Below are 17,714 nucleotides of genomic sequence, written 5' to 3' on the forward strand. Positions count from 1 at the left end.
GTGTGTGTGTGTGTGTGTGTGTGTGTGTGTGTGTGTGTGTGTGTGTGTGTGTGTGTGTGTGTGTGTGTGTGTGTGTGTGTGTGTGTGTGTGTGTGTGTGTGTGTGTGTGTGTCATCACACTTAGGGTGTTTAATAGATAATGCTTAACACAAAGCTCTTATTTAAAGTGAACATTTAGTATTGACGGTTTTAATGTGTTTATAAGCACGCACACAGGCGCACACAACACATGCCCTGCACTAATTAATTAGTGTGTTTGTCGACTGCTGTTTGTAGGCTAATGGCTGTAATGGAAAAGCCTCACTTAAATTTCCACCTTTATAAATTCAGGGCATTTCTTCTCTCTTTATTTTGGTCTAAACACCTCAGGGGAGAAGTCACTGCAGCTGCAACAACTTATTGGGAACAATTTGTCTGTGTTGTTTCATAGTATGCTGATGCTCCCTGCCTGTTTCACATTTGAAAGGAAAAAACCCATCAGTATTAACTTGCAACACCAAAACCAAACCACCCAAGCGAAAGAAGACTCATTCACAGGGACGGGGATCTGTTTATCTCTAAGTCGTGTTGACATCAAGATCAAATGTGCCTACATTTAGTTTTTCAGTTGGTTTTGCTGTGATGTATGTTATTGTACATTTTGAGATACAAGTAAAAACCTTCAGGGGACGTTCATGCAGCAAAATCACACGGCTGATATAAAACAGCTGGGTAAACATTGAGAATGTATAGCATTCAGTTTATCTCTGTGTAACGGTGTGAATTGAGTTGTCCCGCAGCATTTAAAGGCTTCACAAATCTTTATTTATGTGGGCATTTTGAATCCAAAGACAACTCTGTCAAGCCACTATCATAAACCCTGAGGAGTGTTATTCATACAGATAAATCCACACGCTGCATGGATGAATGTCATCAAACAATGTTACAGAGGTTACAGTAGGACACATTACTGTCATTGTTTCAGACTGCCGCTCAATCTGCAGGCATGTAATGCTGTTAAAAATGTATTTAACTGATAACAATATTTCCTTTGAAATTTTCAATATTCTTTTTATTAGAATTTGATCAAATGGCAAGATGTTCAATACAACGACTCTAGTCTGTACCTGAATAACACTGAAGTTACATAACCCCAAACTTAAATCCAGAGTGCTCTGTGAGATACTTGTTGTATCTTTCTGCTTCCTCATCTGTTAGTTTCCTTGTGTTTCCTTTTCTTTCACAAACACCCACACACACAGAGAAAGCTAAAGTGGAGGAATTCCCACTTGGTCTTGAGCTTTAAAATGAATTTCTATTCATTTGACACATCTTTGACCCGGCTCAGGAGGCTAACCCTCCTGTTATCCTGATGTTTAATATTTAATACTCCACAAACTTCAGAGAAAGATCAGACAGTAGACAAGAAAGAAAGAGATGGAAGCAGCAAACGTGACTCAAACACATTGTGGCAGTGAGAAAGTGCAGTGCTTTGAACATGGACCCAGCAGATACAGACACTGATAATCATTTGTGCGGTTTATTTTACACTTTTTAATGATGAGGCCAAGGAGAACAGGCATTTCAGAAGTTTGACACACACACACACACACACACACACACACACACACACACACACACACACACACACACACACACACACACACACACACACACACACACACACACACACACACACACAGGTACACCAGATCCTCAAGATTAATGTATCCAGTGTGTTCTTTTCCTTTTTCAAGCACTGATATCAGCGAGGCATGGTGGAGGGCAATAATTTATACTCATTAATACATCTTTGGTGTGTTATGCACCACACATACAAATTCACGCGCATCGGCTCAGTCAAACGCTTGCATGCAGGGCTGACTATTGATGCACATACCCCTTTAAAAAAGTTTCACACCAGCTCCTTTGTGCAAACATTAGCAATTCCAGCCGCTTTGCCTCTTACTCTCTCTCTTCTTGTTTTTTTTATTTCTGCCATGAGAGTTGCTGTGGCCTGAAGGCAGGCTTTGTTTGCGGGACATCGTGAGAGCATCATGTCCCCCCTCTAATATAATCAGTTTCAGTGAATTACAACAGAGCCTAATGACATTAGGACCTGGTGACACTCATTTAGTCCACTTAAGTCCCCGCATGTCTCTGACTTTGGAAAGTGGGAGCCACGAAAGTGACAGCTGTCCAAACAGCATCTCTTCCTGGTGAGACAGGAGAATTACAATCAGGATTTCTAAGGACTTCTGAGCATTACAAAAGCTGTCAAATTCTTCAAAGAGTTTCCCTTATCTGGACCTGAGGCACAGTCAGAATCTTAAAAAAGGATAATCTGTCTCATGGGTGTTTTAAGCAGGAGTTGAGCTCAACTTTGTCATATTAGAATTTAACATATTGGTCCGAAATGCAAATCATAAAGCTTGGAGATTAATGCTTGTTAAAACTCTGAGCCAAATAATAAACGAGAGCCAAAAAGAGATTGTTGCTGTGGTCTAAGGAAAATAACAAGAACCAGAAGCCAAATCAATTGCTGTCATGTATTCTACCTGCGTCTCGCTTCCTCTGATTACATACGGTGCTTGCTCTTAACATGGTGAACACAGCGCATCGACCTTCGTACCTTTTGAAGGCCGATGCGCTTTGATGCTTTAGCTAAGGAGATTTAGCAGCTCTCAACAGCAGTTACAGCTCTAATCATCTTCAAAGCTCACTTCGGGTGACATCAATAGCTAAAAAACAGTAAAGGGTGTTATAATGTATCCATACACACAAAGACTTATTCCACGTTTGCAGCTGAGGCATAAAGCGAACACCACAGTGATCTTGTAACAATGGCACACTGTCTTAGTCTATTAACTCTTAATCGGGGCTCTTCAGCCCAAGTGTGTGCTTTTATTCTCACAGAAATCTCGTTAGCTACTTCCTGCAGAAATGAACATCTGATGCTCTTAGCTCTGAAATCACTTCAAACCACAGTTGTCTAACAGCATGTTCGTGGTCACACTCCCGGAGCCGCACTGCTGTAATACATTTTTGATGGTTCAACTGCTCTCATATTTTACAGATGAAAGGACAGCAGCGGATTGAGGCAATAAATGACAATCGTCAGTTTTATACTTCTTGTTTTGAAAATAGATGTTTTTTTATTTCTTCAGAAGTACGCACATTATCTGTTATTATGATCATTGGTGCTTTATTGTGTGGATCACTTTGATGTTTGCAGATGGTAAAGATGGAGTTAATTACTTTATAAAGAAACTATAATCAATAATGCATCATGTATTTTACAATTCATTTGAATCTGCAAATGAATTTGTGCCTTTATTGCATCTGAGTTTTAGCGTAAAAGCAAAAAGTGGCCGGTGGAAGTGGAAGTACAAGTACCTATAAAATGATACAGCTTTTGACTAAATGTACTTTCCACCAGTACTTAAAATGACATAAAATATAATCAAACTGAAGTCAAGTAAGCTGTTTCACTGTAACATAGATATCGTACAGAACGAGTCAAACAGAAACTTGTAGATCAGTATAATCATGCCTTCACACTATTACATGTTTTACTCAATTGTAAACTGTTTACATTTCAATCAGGAGAGACTTCATTTTGTACAAGAACATTTATTGACACATGTCACATGATAAATGTTAAGTCTTTGGCGATTAGCCCCCGATCCTGAAATCGTATATCTAAAGGGGGAAATGCAGCCGTGAGCATATAGGGAACCCCCCGGGGTCTAGACACTGGTGATGATGCTGAAGATCTGGATTTGATGAGGAGATGGGATGAAGAGGAGGTGTGATGAGGTCTTTGGATTAACTCTCCTGGCACTGGGTATGATGAAAGGAGGTGGATGGGGAGGAGGCGGGCGGCAGCATGACAACATGAAATCACAGCTGACTGCAGGAGAGAGGAGAACCATTTTAAAGTTTGGCTGCAGCTCGGTGATTGGCTGCTGGAGAATGAGGTAAATGTAATAGGTTAAAGAGAACGCCCGTGATGAGCTGATTATAAGCAGCTGCGGACTGAATGTATACCATTCTTCTTGAAAGAACTAACGCTAAGCTTTATTTAGATGTTCCTTTTCCATCCAGCTCTGATTTATTTGAGAAGAATTTGAATGGAAGATGTTATTAGAGGAGTAATTACCCAGGGTGTTGATATACCTTCCTGCTGTGGCAAATGAGCAGAAATAAAAACAAAGTATCCACTTAGGTGTTTGCCAACTATTCAACATATTTATTTAAAGGTTTAATCTCAGAGGTTTATTCACTTAATTGGCTCCAGATTTGTTTTCTTTTTAAGTGGCTGAGTTAAGCACCAGCAGTGGGGTGTCGAAATATTGTTCTCCAGTATTCCACCTTCTATCGTACATATCCTAAAAAGATGTATTTGCATGCAGGAGGTTGAGACATCATGGAGACTCCTCAGATCTGAGAAAGCGGGACCAGTGCTCGCCGCTGGAGGCACGGCTTTCGTGGGAAACTTCTGCAGAAGGAAAGATCCCGGAGGGTAACATGGAAGTGGGAAGGACAGGAGAATGATTTAGAAATGCAAGGAGAAAAAAAAAGGAGAAATGGTGGGTGGGCAAGACGAACATTATTTCCCCAAAATGTCAAACTTTTCTTCATTTAAAATACCAATAACATTTTTAATGTCTCCTTATTTAATGTGCACCAACTAACTGTAACCATTTACAATCAAATTCATGAACCATCCAATGCAATCAAAACAGAAATGATAATGCACTGTGCTGGCAGCAACTGCAAGTCGAAACATAAAGAAGTCATTTTAAAGTTCACTGAAAAGTTCGTATGCTTTTTCTAGGAGATAGAGATCAGAGGAGGCTTAAAAACACAGATTACTGTCTCTTCCTTTATCAAATGGAATGTTTGTACAACTGGTATCCAAATGAAGAGGTTCGTAGAGAAATCTATGTAATCATTTTAGAAAAACTATGCTTATCGTGAAATATTAGAACTATAAATTAAATATTTTAACCAACGAGGGAAAAAAGCAGCTTTAGTATTGAATGCAGTAGATTTGAGATTGTATTATTGAGAGAAGCTAGCCTTGAGGTTTTCTTTAAAACTTTGAAATCACATAGGTAATTTTACTATTAAATGATGTGCGGCTGTCTGCAGATTCCTCACTTTTGTAATGGTATCCCCATGAATGAGACCAAACGCAGACCAGATGTGGAGTGAACGAGTACTGGAAACCCGCAGGAGAAGCCCTTCTTTCAACGGCTAATGACGTGCCAAGGAAGTTCAGGGAACAAGAATCTAGCCAATAAATCAATACTTTTTTTATGTGTTCAAAATACAAACGCAACAAGGACAGTGTGTGTTTATCTGAGAGCTCCAAACAAAGGAATGAATAAACAACATGACATCAAGGTGGTGGTGCCAAGCCAAGCCTCTGACCTGTTAATTTGAAAGTTTGGATGATAGTGAAAATGAAAATATGAAAACAAATCAGTTTACCAAGAGGCAGAAATGAACCTCGACAACCGTAATGAAGATAAAGACAATTCAAATGTATTTGAGACCACAACCTGAATGTTGTCTTCGCATTGCTTTTATATTAAACTTCAGTGCCAGAAGGATGTTTTTCCTCCCTGGATCAGAAAACCTCCTGCTCATTATGAGCTGGACTCCACCTGAGTCAGCTCCACAGATCAAAACAAGGTAAATAACTGTACAAATGTAATCTATTGTGACATTTCAGTGAGCCTTCAATAACTTGAATAAACTGATCTCAGTCCAAAAAACTGTTCCTAAAACGGAGCAGGTTTAAGGAGAGAGATGTGGAGATCTTTACAGCTGCGTTAAAACCACGCTGAGGAGTTCTGCTATAAAGCATTTAAAGAGCTACGTTTTAACAAGTCAAGGTTTTTGCATGTACAATTATTTTGTGAGGATTACTTACTCTTATTGTTGTTATACTAGAATCAGTGACATAACTTTAAATGGGTGAAAACACTCCCAAAGAATGTGGACCTGCTGCCAAGCTGCAATCAGCTTTGGTTCTGTGCAAACCATGAAGGGTTTCACTTTTGTTAATCAGCAGTGGTGGGAATGTTCTCTAACCACAATACAAATAAAAACAGATTTGTAATGATGTACATGTGAACAAATCCATTGAAATAACCTCATTGAAACAGTTGTGTACTGGATTTCCCCTCTTTTCAGATGATATCAGTGTATTAATTGGCCGATAGTGTCAACGATGTATAGTCTATATGTCTGATAAGGGCCAATTTGTATCATTATAAACAGCGTACAGAGAGGAGGTCGAAACCTGACATCTTGGTGCCAGGATAACAACCTCCATCTCAACGTCAGCAAAACCAAGGAGCTTATTGTGGATTACAGGAAGCAGCAGAGAGAGGGACACGCCCCCCATCGCCATCAATGGGACTACGGTGGAGAGAGTGAGCAGCTTCAGGTTCCTCGGTGTCCACATCACTGAGGACCTGACATGGACTCATCACACTAACACCATCTCCAAAAGAGCTCGACAGCGGCTCTTCTTCCTCCGCAGGCTGAGGAGGTTCAACGTGGACTCCAGGATACTCCGAAACTTCTACAGGTGCCCCATAGAGAGTTTCCTGACCGGCTGCATCAAGGCCTGGTACGGCAGCTGCACCGCCCTCAATCGTAAGGCTTTACAGAGGGTGGTGAAAACTGCACAGCACATCACCAGGACGGAGCTGCCATCCATGGAGGACCTCTACTCCCAGCGGCTCAGGAAGAAATCCCTCAGGATTATAAAAGACCCCCATCACCCCAGCCACAAACTGTGCTGTCTGCTGCCGTCTGGCAGGCGGTACCCGGACTAAAACCACCAGACTCAGAGACAGTTTCATCCCACAGGCCAGAAGACTGTTAAACACCTGAGCTCTGTCAAGTGCCCCGATAAACATTCCTGTTTGTCATCTTGCGATATACTTATTTATATAAATAGTCATCCACGCAATAAACTGTATTTCATTTAGTCTTAATTAACATTATTTTATTTCATATTCTGTTCTTGTACATATCATATTCTATTTACATGTATATAGACTTTTTGCACTACTTTTTATTTTGTATTTTTGTATTATATTATTATTATATATGTTGGATTACTGGAGCTCAGGTCAGAAGAATTTCATTGTCATTTCTAAACTGTAGCTTTGTGCATGACAATAAAACCATTGAGTCTTGAATCTAAACCATTCAAATCTCCAAACCCTAAATGAAAGGTTGCCTGGTAGATAAATTCAGTTTATTGTTCAGAATATTTATAAAATGCATAAGTAGGCTGATACACAAATATATTCACCTCCTCAGGTTATATCTGAAATAACCAATTCCAGGTGGAATATTACAGACAGCAGTAAAGAAAAGAGTTGTCTCTGTCAGTCTCTGAGGAGAGGTTGAAGTGATGCAGAAGAACGTGTTATCTAACAGAGGAAGTATAAGCACACACACTGGAAACACACCGGCCCCTTATGGGAGCTGCTTCAAGGGAAATCAAATGTGAAGTACCTGTGATGTGAGTGTGATTGATCAGTGACACGGAGAAAAATCCGCCCCAGCGATCCCGAGAGACCCCCTCTAGATGTTGGAGGGTCTTTAACCCCATTTTAACTTGGTTATACCAATGAAAACAAAATGTGCGCTGCCCCCTTTTAATCAATGCATTTGCATTCGTGGAGCGACTGTCAATAAAGAAAAGCCCTTCAGACTCAGTTTAATTCTATTGCTATACTGTACACTGTATTTGCTGTGATTTTGATTAAACAATAAAAAGGCATTACACAAACTGGAAATAATGTTTTATTAGAGCATTTCAGGCACTTGTAAAGAAGAACATTTATCTTTACTCTGAGGTACCAATAATGACTCTGGTCTGTTTTTAAGATCATTAGACACACGCTGACAGGAAAGTGCTAATATCTCAACATGTAATCCCTCCAGTCTGCTAAGAGGAAAGGTATTAGAGGAAAAGATGACAACCTGAGCCTCGCTGAATCTGCACTTCATTTTTAACATTGATATTCAACCTTTAGTTTGACTGGGCTTGTTTAGCTCAGATGGGTTCATGTAACCTCAGATAACATGACACACTTTAACAGACAATGTCAACAGATGGTCTGTCAAAATATAGTCTTAGATTGTGAAATCTAACCTTTTTATGTGTGTAGCAGGTTCAAAGAAGTGCTAAACATTGCGAGCAGGCCAAATCCACCTCAGATTAGGTTTTCTGAGAAGAGAGGCCACAGAAAATGTTATGGTCGACATTTTGTCTCTTGAATGTCTCACTTTCTCTTACTCGTGTTTCTCTTAGTCTCTCCTTTGGTTTCCTGACAGTCCCATACTGTCCCTTCTCTGGATCTGTTTTTGGCTCGCTACCATTTTATTTTTTCACTGCCTACTGCCCTCTGTCACCTTTGTCATCGCTGCCGATCTGCAGTCTGAGGATGCTCTCTAGACGTTTTGCTCTAATGGGAGGCAACTGCTCGAACATATCGAAGCCAAACTCTGAGTTCAGTTGCGGCAGACGGAAGAGAAGCAAGTGGTTCCTCAACACCTGGAAATGAGACAAAGAGAATGAAAAGGAGGTGAGCATAGGTGGTGGGTGCAGTGTGAAAAGATTGAGGAGAAGCCCAACAAACACTGAAAAATCATTATTGATACAGCTGTAACACAAGAACACTTAAAGGTGGGGTAGGTAAGTTTGAGAAACCGGCTCGAGATACACTTTTTGTTATATTCCATGGAATGCTCTTGGCATCCCGATAGCAATGAATATCTTTAGTGCTTTGACAAAAAATCCATAAAAAAATGTCATCTCTGGAAGCCGTAGTACTGTAAAAAGCTCAACCAATCCTTTTAGCCGGCCCGGCTAAAATAACTGGATGGCCTACCTGCCTGTCAGCCTTCCATCTGTGCACAAACTTATCTCGTGCCCTCATTGGTCATGTGCACGTTCGTGTGTGTTGGAGGAGGGGCTCTGTAAGGAAGTGGCAGATTTTCTCCGGCTGTGTATTTTCAAATTCTAGCGCACTCGAGCTGGTTTCTCCAAAATTACTTACCCCACATTTAACAACTTGACTTAAAAATGAGTTGGCAAGGGGAGAAATAAGTCTAACCAGTTAGCTAAAGCAGAGGTGGAAAAGTAAAACTACTAAACTACAAGTGAAAGTCCTGCATTCAAAAACCATATTTCAGTAAAGTTAAGGTAGTAAAATCTGCAGAAATGCATTATAATCTAAAGCTTAAAGGGAATCAATAAATGGTTGAATTAGTTAGCTTAAATGTGAACTGCTCTATCGAATCAGTCCCATTGACCCGAAGATACATTTTGATTTGTATACACTGTTGGAAAGAGGAGATTCCTAGCTTTCTAATGATATCAGGATTGTTGTTGTACTCCAAATATTAAGCAAAATATGTCACATTATATAATGACTGTCACAGAGTCATCATTTTGAGAAAAAGGCCTTCAAAGTTTCCTCTTCTCTGGAATCCATCAATCGATTACTAGCGGAGCAAATGATCAAAATAGTACGGAGGGAAAATATTTTCGTTTAGCTTCCTGGTCTGGGGGAAGCTCGCGAGTGTGTGTGTGTGTGTGTGTGTGTACTTATGTGTGTGTTTGTGTATTTTTGCGTTTGTGTGTATTGTGTTTGTTTCCCAGAGAAAACACCAGCTGTCATTCATAATTTCAGCGAGAGGGGGGGGGAGGGGGGAGTGAGAGGTGCCTGTCATCTTCCCTTTACAAGCTTCAAAAATGTATGTATTGTGTGATTTTGGAAATAAAAGTTTCATATTCTGAAAGCCAAGACTTTGTTTATTTAAAATCAAACAAAACACCCGAACGTGGATTTTTTTTTACGCAAATCCACGTTTATTTTGAAATGAGCCATTGCGACTTCCGACTGATTTCGATAGAGCGGGTCACATGTAAGGATAAGTGTTGAAATATAGAAAACTAATCATTGGTTCAAATGTCCAAATACTGGATCAAACCAAAGTCAACATTATCAATTCTACTGTATGAACAAATACAGTAAGATGCAGTAGTGTTAAATTACATCAATTCAACAAATATCTGTAGAAAAACGAAAATGATGTCGGTAAAATGTTCTTGTTCAATGTTCTATGACCTGGAAGGGCTGTTGGGGGAAATCTGACCAAAAATCGTTGGGAAAAACTGGTGTAAAAATCACACACTGTTTCGACATGCTATCACTGCAGGACTTAAAGTGGAATGCTGATCATTAAAAGTGACTTGAATTGGTTTTGGTAACGAGGAAAAACAAGAGGATTGTAGAGAAAACATCATCAGAGGTGAAAAGAAGAGTCGGTACACTCAATAAACACCCCGCAGCCTTTTTGACATCAGAGACAGCCAGATAGAAACATCTGTTGATTGCAACAACAGAAAAAGCAGAAAATGTACCTCATCTGTCAGGTAGTAGATCTTCCTCAGCATGCTTTGTCGTGCGGCTTCAACCGCCTGTAAAAGAGACGAAGGGATTAACAGATGAAAGGCTTCATTGATGTTCTGCCCTGACGCACGTCTCTGTGTTTACTTTATAAACTCCACACCTGCATGCGTTTGCGCTTTCAGCTAAACTGCTCAAAAACACGGTCTTTTTTTAAACACAGTCGGACTCACTGAATGTGTTTCTTATTCTAGGGTGTTCAAAAAGAAAACTCACATACCATTCCTTATATCCATAATGAGGTGCCAAACGAAGTGAACCCAACTCGGAGGTTGTTCCTTTGACAGTTTATCAATAACACATGACACGTAAAATCAGCTAGCTTATTTTCTCTTGAGCATAACATGTGCAGAAATCCCCATAAAACCGTTTGAATAATAATCAAATTTCCTATTCAGTGCAGATGCTGCATGTCCTGGATTTGCTAAAAAAAATAAATGTGTGGCAGTTTGCCCCAGGTTTCACTGTGGTTGATTTAAAAAAGCCACAAAACATAAACCAAATATCCAAGGCCAATGGTGCATTCACAGTAGGACTGTGATAACCGCGATGTGCGTGTGCACGATATTCACATCGCAGGGACGTGCGATTTTATTATTTTTGAATAATAATATATATATATTTTTTCATTTTTAGGACGTGCGATATGCATTAACTCAAACACGTCATGTTACAATTATTTTGCTGCTTGCTACAAAAGGAAAACTTGCGCGGCTCTCATGTCAGGGGTACTTGAGTGAGTGACATGCAGGCTCTGCATGCACAGCAAACCACCAATCACAATCATTCTTGATCAGATCACAGCAGGCCCCGCCCCACTAGTTTGCAGACCATCAAAACACCGGTAAAAAATGAGCGAGGCACAGGAGGACAATACCAGCGAGAGTGAAGATCTACTTCCAAAAAGAAAAGCAACATCTGCCATCTGGAACTATTTTGGATACAAAAAGGTTCTTCTCTCCTTCATTCACAGGTGAACCCACTTATTTGAGGGTAAGCAACATGCATTATCATGACATGTTGGATCATGACTTAAGGTATGATGAGTCTACCAGTTAAGATCCAGACGTCCGTGACTAAACTCCTTCATCCGGTTAAATATAGTTAAAAAAGGGGGGAAAAAATATCGCAATGTAATTTTTTTTCAATATCGTGCAGCCCTATTTCACAGGCTCCTCAAATAGCCCATTTCTAATCAGCTTTGAGCTTCATGTCATAGTGAGGAAACAACATGGACGATACAAAAAAAAATGTATATGCATTGCTCTGAGATTTAAACAACGTGGTAATTATTGTCTCATGTAAAATGTTCCAGTGGGGAGTTTATGACATTCATAAATGCAGCACAAATGCCATCATTCAATGTTTAACTAACGTGAAACATAACCGTTGTATCTGCTGCTTTTTTTGGATCTTTTCTAAAATGTAAGGGTTTGTCTAACAAGTCTCAAGTAAACTGAGCAAGTCATTTTTTCCGTTATTCAGTTGATAGACAAGCAGACTTCATCTGGTTTGGCCTGTTTGCTCTACCTGTGCTGCAGCGTCCTGAGAGAAGATGAAGGAGTTGACGTGAGACAAGGTAACCACGTATAAGAGCGGACACCAGCGGGGCTTCAGGGTCCCCGTGACCAGAGAGCGGAAGTAGAGATTGAGGAGAGGGAGGGAGTCTTCAGGGGGAGAGGTGAACCGCTCGATAGGGATGGAGAGCTACGAATCAAGACACAGAGAGATAAGTAATTGTTCCAAATCAAAAGTTAAATAATCATAGAACGTTTGTGTTGATATTGTGAAAGCCCATGAAAAAGCCTCCTCATCATTACCTGTTCCAGAGTGACTCCAAGTGACCTCAGCATTCCCACATGTTCCCCGAACACAGCCAGCCTCATGGTGGCGCTGTACCTCCTCTGCAGGGGTAACAACAACCAGCTGCCAAAGAGCCGGTCTCCAAAGGACACGGCCTCGTACTGGGTCAGAAGAGCCGTGTACAGGTCCTGGAAGGAGGCGAGACCCGGAGGAGGGACGTCCAGGTCCAAAGAGTCCAGCCTGGATCGCCTGATAATGGAAGAGATTTGTTTTAGCTCTGTTCTCTGTGCTAAATGTAGGTTTTGCAAGGAAAGAGAAAAGGATATCAAACATGTTCAGACCTGGTCAGGAGCCTGAACAGACCCCAGGTCAGTTTCTGCACAGGTGTCTCCAGGAACAGGTCACTGGAACACAGGAAGACACAGGACAGACGGGCGAGCTTGGCGACAGGAGGGATCACCTGCAACATGACAACATGTTCTGGAGGTTAGATACTATAACAATATAGACCCACCAGAAGAAATTATTGACTACAACAGGATCTGTATTATTGATTAGAAGTTTTTATACATGAAGGTATATTATTATTTGGGCAAAAATTCACAATTATATTTGATTAATCAATTTATACAAATACAAATACAAGTACTTCTCAAAGACTGGAAGTCACCAACTCAATCAAGCTTCAGAACATTAAGTAACTTTAAATGAGAGTGGGCATTGCTTTTCGCATAGTTTTTGCATAGCTAGCATAGAATTGTAATAAAAAAAGGTTTTAAATAGAATAAAATTGACATATCTTAAGCATTAAGATGAACTTGTATTGATCCCCCAGGGGAAAATCAGTTTTCCACTCTGTTTATAGATATTTTGAATACACTATTCAATAAACACATGCATTGGAATACAGGTATAGGTGCACACATGTACATGCATGACAGAGAGGTGCCAGAGTGACAGTCTGTACCTTCAGTGCCTCCTCCCTCCAGACCTCCAGCAGCAGCAGCCACTGCAGACAGTGGGTCACGGCATGCAGAGCCCACTGAGGGAGTTCCTCCACCCCCAACCCTCCACCGTCTGACGACCCTGTCCTCTCATACAGGCTGACGAGCGGGAGGTAGGGCCAATCGGATGGCACGGTGGGACCGGTGAGCTCTGGGAGGAGGTGGGAGCGGATCCAGGGGCTGCGGCCGAGGAGAGCGTCCCGGGACGTCAGCACGGACGGCTCCAGGTACGCCAGCTGAGTGAGGAAGGAGCCTCGGATGGAGGGCAGCTGGACGCAGGCCTCTCTCAGCAGAGCTCCAACCGTCTGCAGAGAGGGGGAGGAGCTGGGTGTCTCCTCCTGGAGCTTCAGCTCCCCCAGCTCCACGGCCTCAGGTCCTCCGCTGTGGCCCTCACTGGAAAGCAAACAAATTCATATCAACTGAGTATACGGTTATAAAGAAGAGGAACTACACTTTTGGTGGAAAAAGAATATTCTCCTATCTTAATCATTCAAAAGTTCTGTCTGTCTACCCACTTATAATATTATATTACAAAGTTAAGGAGTTGATTTTGATTGGTCATTTACACCAATGAGAATTGATCAAATCCTTTTATAATCAATCAAATCCATTTCAAAATCTATCTTTTGTTTCAAATGAGTGATTTGTTTAAAGAGTAGCCCTCTAATAGGCGGTAATCTGGTGCAGCGGTTCGCCCTGCCTGGGTTTTCTTTGCAATGATAACCTGCTTGATTAAAATGTACCCTTACATATTTAGCTTTTTACTTTTTACTTATTTATCATATCTTGCTTATTTTTCCAAATGCCTCTTGTTGTTGTACTCTTCTTTGCTACTGTAACACACACTGCAAATATCCCCTCAGTCTCATTTTACCTGAAACTATGAATATGAAAAAATAATCTGCCGTATTTCTCCAGCACTTAGCAATACTTTGGACTAGATGTATTATCAAAACAGAAGAGGCTGTTTGGTTTGATAGTGTTCAAACTAAGTCAAGTAAATGTAAGCTTACGATATAAAGTCCTTGCTGAAGATGATGGTGGACAGCAGTTCATGCCCCAGATATTCACTGCCAGGTAACAACCAGGGCAGCAGAACCAGCGCCACCTGGTGGTAGAGCGAGGCGTGTTTGGCTACTTCTGGGTCAATGGACACCTGAAAGAAGCCAATGTTTTTGAGGTGAAAAGATCAGATTTGTCCAAAATACAATCTTACATGAAACACTTTGGAATTAAACAAAGCTGGAATGTGGAAGGCATACCTACATTCAACTCTGAACCAGTGCTACAAAACAAAATGAAATTCATTTCGATAAGTGGCGGGACAACTATGCTCACACTATGGTTGGTTAATGTGATAAAAATGGTGGTTGGACCAAAATTCAATTACATACTTATGATATTAACACTTACTGTATTGCCACAAATATTAATCTTTTTATAGGAGGGGAAAACCCCAGGGTTTAAGTGTGTAAAATGTGTTTACCTATGGTCAAAAACATCTAGGGTTACAAGACTCAAGATTATACTGGATTTATATTAAAACTGGCCCAAATAGCGATAACAATAGCAATAACACTCGAACATAAATAATCAGTTAAAGTTATCATTTTGATTTAGTTGTTCATAAGTGTTCGCATAATGTATTGGATCCCATCATGTCTCACTCCAAAGCAATCTGGACCTTAATACATACCGGTACACTGTAAAGAAGCATTACATTGTTTTTGTTGTTAAATTGTATTCTACCTTGTGGCAAAACTTTATGATTAGCATGGGGTAAGCAGTGCAAGCATATAGGAAGAAGTGGCATCTTAATGGGATATGTTCTTTTGCTGATTTATATGACGCTGGTGTGTTTGTGTCTTACTCTGAAAATATAATCTAATTCATCTGTTCAGATCAGGAGGTGTATGACCTTGAGGATTCAACCTAATGATAGAAGTTACATTAAGACTTCTACACACACGCTTCTATAATTTACAAAACAGACCAACCAACTGTTGAGCAATGACTGTAAGAACCTTCAAATATTGTGGGAGAAAGAGTTACAGTCGGGTCTGTAAAGGGGCAAGGGAAATGGCAACAAATAATAAACAAGAATACATAAGGGAAGTTCAACGGAAAATTATCCAATTAGGAAAACAATGCGAAGATATTATTGGACACCAGCAAGACTCAATAAAATAGATTTAATCAACATAATTACTGTATGTGTTCGAGATGTCAGAAAGACAAAGGCACTTTCATACACGGTTTGGGAAAGCCCATGAGTCCATCCCTTCTGGGGAACAATTATAGAACTTGAGCATTTTGACTACGTCTATTATGGGACAGACCCCATATACATAAATAATCAAGTGGAACATTTTCAGTAATCATGTTAGGCATCTCAGAGGCTGCTAGGAAAACCCTTAGATACTGGAAATCACCCAAATAACCAGAATTTATAAAAAAAAGTTGATGAAAACAGCCCATAATAGTAAATGCTTCACAGGATGAATAACAGAAAGAGGAATAAGGCCTCAGTGTAGGATCCTTTTGGAACATGTATCACACTAAGCCTGTAGTATGAGTTTGATGGCTGATAGTAATTAATATGATCATATATTGAATAAATACTCAATTTAGTCATGCTACTATTATGCAAATGAAAAACAAATGCATGTTATTCATTTGTTTAGGCATGTCTTGACTTTTTGCATTTTGCACTGCAATTCGTTGTGCAACCGTTTGTTACAATAAACGACCCTTAATTCTTGTATGCAAGATAATCGATTCTGATTCCCCTATCAACTCCTGATAATGGATTAATGTCTCACAATAGGAAATAATGTTATGTGGCAAATATGAAATTGATTAAAATATTCTGCACAAAAACAGAGACAAAAATAAGGAAGTGTTATGAGCCATTAATATTAGGACCTGGATTTGGTATATGACAGAAACCACTACAACCTGAAACATTGGCAGTAGGTCACAGAAGACAATGCAACAGAGACTAAACTCGATGTATCAAAAGACTGTTTCTGATCCAAGGTGAAGCCTACCAGTCTGTGTGCCAGCTGCAGCAGCAGGTAGAGGAGGTGGTGTTCATGACGGAGGAGCCAGGCTCCGGTGTGAGACAGGGTGGGCGTGGCCTGACTGCAACAACGCAGGTAACCAACCACAGGCTCTGACAGGAGGAGAGCAGCGAACTACAAAGAGGGAGAGAAACACAGAAAAGGGAAATCATTAGATTAACTACATGGGACTTTGTCTATTTCACCACAAGATGGCAGCAAAATATTAACTTAGAGGTTCCTGCATATTTGTGGGTTTGTGTGAGAGAGTTCTTCCTTATCCGAGGCAAGGGTTGAAAAAGGACAGAGAGTGTTGTATGGGGTTAAATGAATATATTCAGCATGACTTGGCTCAGTGATAGAACAACATGCACACTGCCAAACAAATAAAGCCTTTGTTGGTATAAAAGAAAACATCATGCTCTTTTTTTCGTGGCTCTTGTTGTTTGTCCCTGTCCTTTCATTAAAAAAAATACTGAAGTGATTAAACTTTACCTTGCAGCTGAGGCCTTTGTGGATGCCTGTGATGGTTTCCAGCAGCAGCCCCAGGCCTGTGAGGAGGGGGAAGGGGGAGCTGGGAGCAACAAGCCCCGGGCGGTCCCTCCACCCTGGGCACGCCAAACCAGGGAGGCTGGGAGTCAGCTCCAGGCCCGGAGGACTGGACTGATCGTTACACACTACTGAGGAAGACCTGGTGTATAAAAAAAGAGAATAAAGTGAATAACAATAGAAAAAGCTGTCAACAAATGAACCCTGAGACAGTACTGTGAACATTTCCATCTATATTGTCAGTAAGGGACAATACTAAAAATATCAACAAGAGCTATAATGGCTTTGCCGGTCTCATGGTAATTCAGACATACTTTAGGTTCTTCATCAGTCTCTGCACAGCATGGTGGGAGAGCAGCGGGAGGAGAACCTCAGACGTCAGACGCTCCAGCTCCTGAAGAGTGTCTACTGGCTTGAAACAGCTCTGAGGAAGAGTAATGAACTCATGTTAGTTCAAACATTTGCTTCACATTTTGCATTTACTGTCCTTTGTTACATTTTGTTGGCACTAAGCTTGATCTAATGATTATTTGTGTTCCACTTGTTATGTACTTAATGGAGCTTTGCAAAGTTCATCCATGTTGATATTGAAAGATTCCCTCAAAATATAGTTGAGAATTCAATCTCCTATCAATTTTCTAAATGTTCACAGTAAGTGGTACCTGTCTGGAGAGTTGATGGTAGTAAGCCTCTAGGTAGGTCAGGTAAGCTGGTATCACTGCCAGGCTGCTCTCCTGCTGAACAGGGTTATCAAGGCTCTTCACAAAACCCTTCAGATGTCCCAACAAGGATGCCTGCAACCC

At 40.6% G+C, this 17,714-nt stretch overlaps 1 protein-coding gene and 1 long non-coding RNA gene across 2 annotated transcripts in view; one reads left to right on the forward strand and one right to left on the reverse strand.

Moving 5' to 3' along the window:
* Positions 1 to 1,177: 1,177 nt before the first annotated feature.
* Positions 1,178 to 7,205, forward strand: LOC307046589. The gene is made up of 2 exons (XR_013810154.1): positions 1,178 to 5,682; positions 6,274 to 7,205. It is a non-coding gene; the product is annotated as an uncharacterized lncRNA (long non-coding RNA).
* Positions 7,206 to 7,805: 600 nt separating this feature from the next.
* rpap1 (RNA polymerase II associated protein 1) overlaps positions 7,806 to 17,714 on the reverse strand; it is a 17,537-nt gene continuing 7,628 nt past the window's right edge. The window contains exons 15-25 of the mRNA XM_079692841.1: positions 17,574 to 17,711; positions 17,226 to 17,335; positions 16,858 to 17,053; positions 16,351 to 16,497; positions 14,314 to 14,456; positions 13,264 to 13,693; positions 12,638 to 12,756; positions 12,314 to 12,545; positions 12,024 to 12,200; positions 10,448 to 10,504; positions 7,806 to 8,572 (exon numbers count right to left, since the gene is read on the reverse strand). Coding sequence (XP_079548967.1) covers positions 8,414 to 8,572; positions 10,448 to 10,504; positions 12,024 to 12,200; positions 12,314 to 12,545; positions 12,638 to 12,756; positions 13,264 to 13,693; positions 14,314 to 14,456; positions 16,351 to 16,497; positions 16,858 to 17,053; positions 17,226 to 17,335; positions 17,574 to 17,711 — 1,908 coding nt within the window. The 3' untranslated portion in view covers positions 7,806 to 8,413. The remainder of the gene's footprint in view (positions 8,573 to 10,447; positions 10,505 to 12,023; positions 12,201 to 12,313; positions 12,546 to 12,637; positions 12,757 to 13,263; positions 13,694 to 14,313; positions 14,457 to 16,350; positions 16,498 to 16,857; positions 17,054 to 17,225; positions 17,336 to 17,573; positions 17,712 to 17,714) is intronic.

The sequence above is a fragment of the Notothenia rossii genome (assembly GCF_949606895.1).
Source record: "Notothenia rossii genome assembly, chromosome: 7".
Taxonomy (NCBI): domain Eukaryota; kingdom Metazoa; phylum Chordata; class Actinopteri; order Perciformes; family Nototheniidae; genus Notothenia; species Notothenia rossii.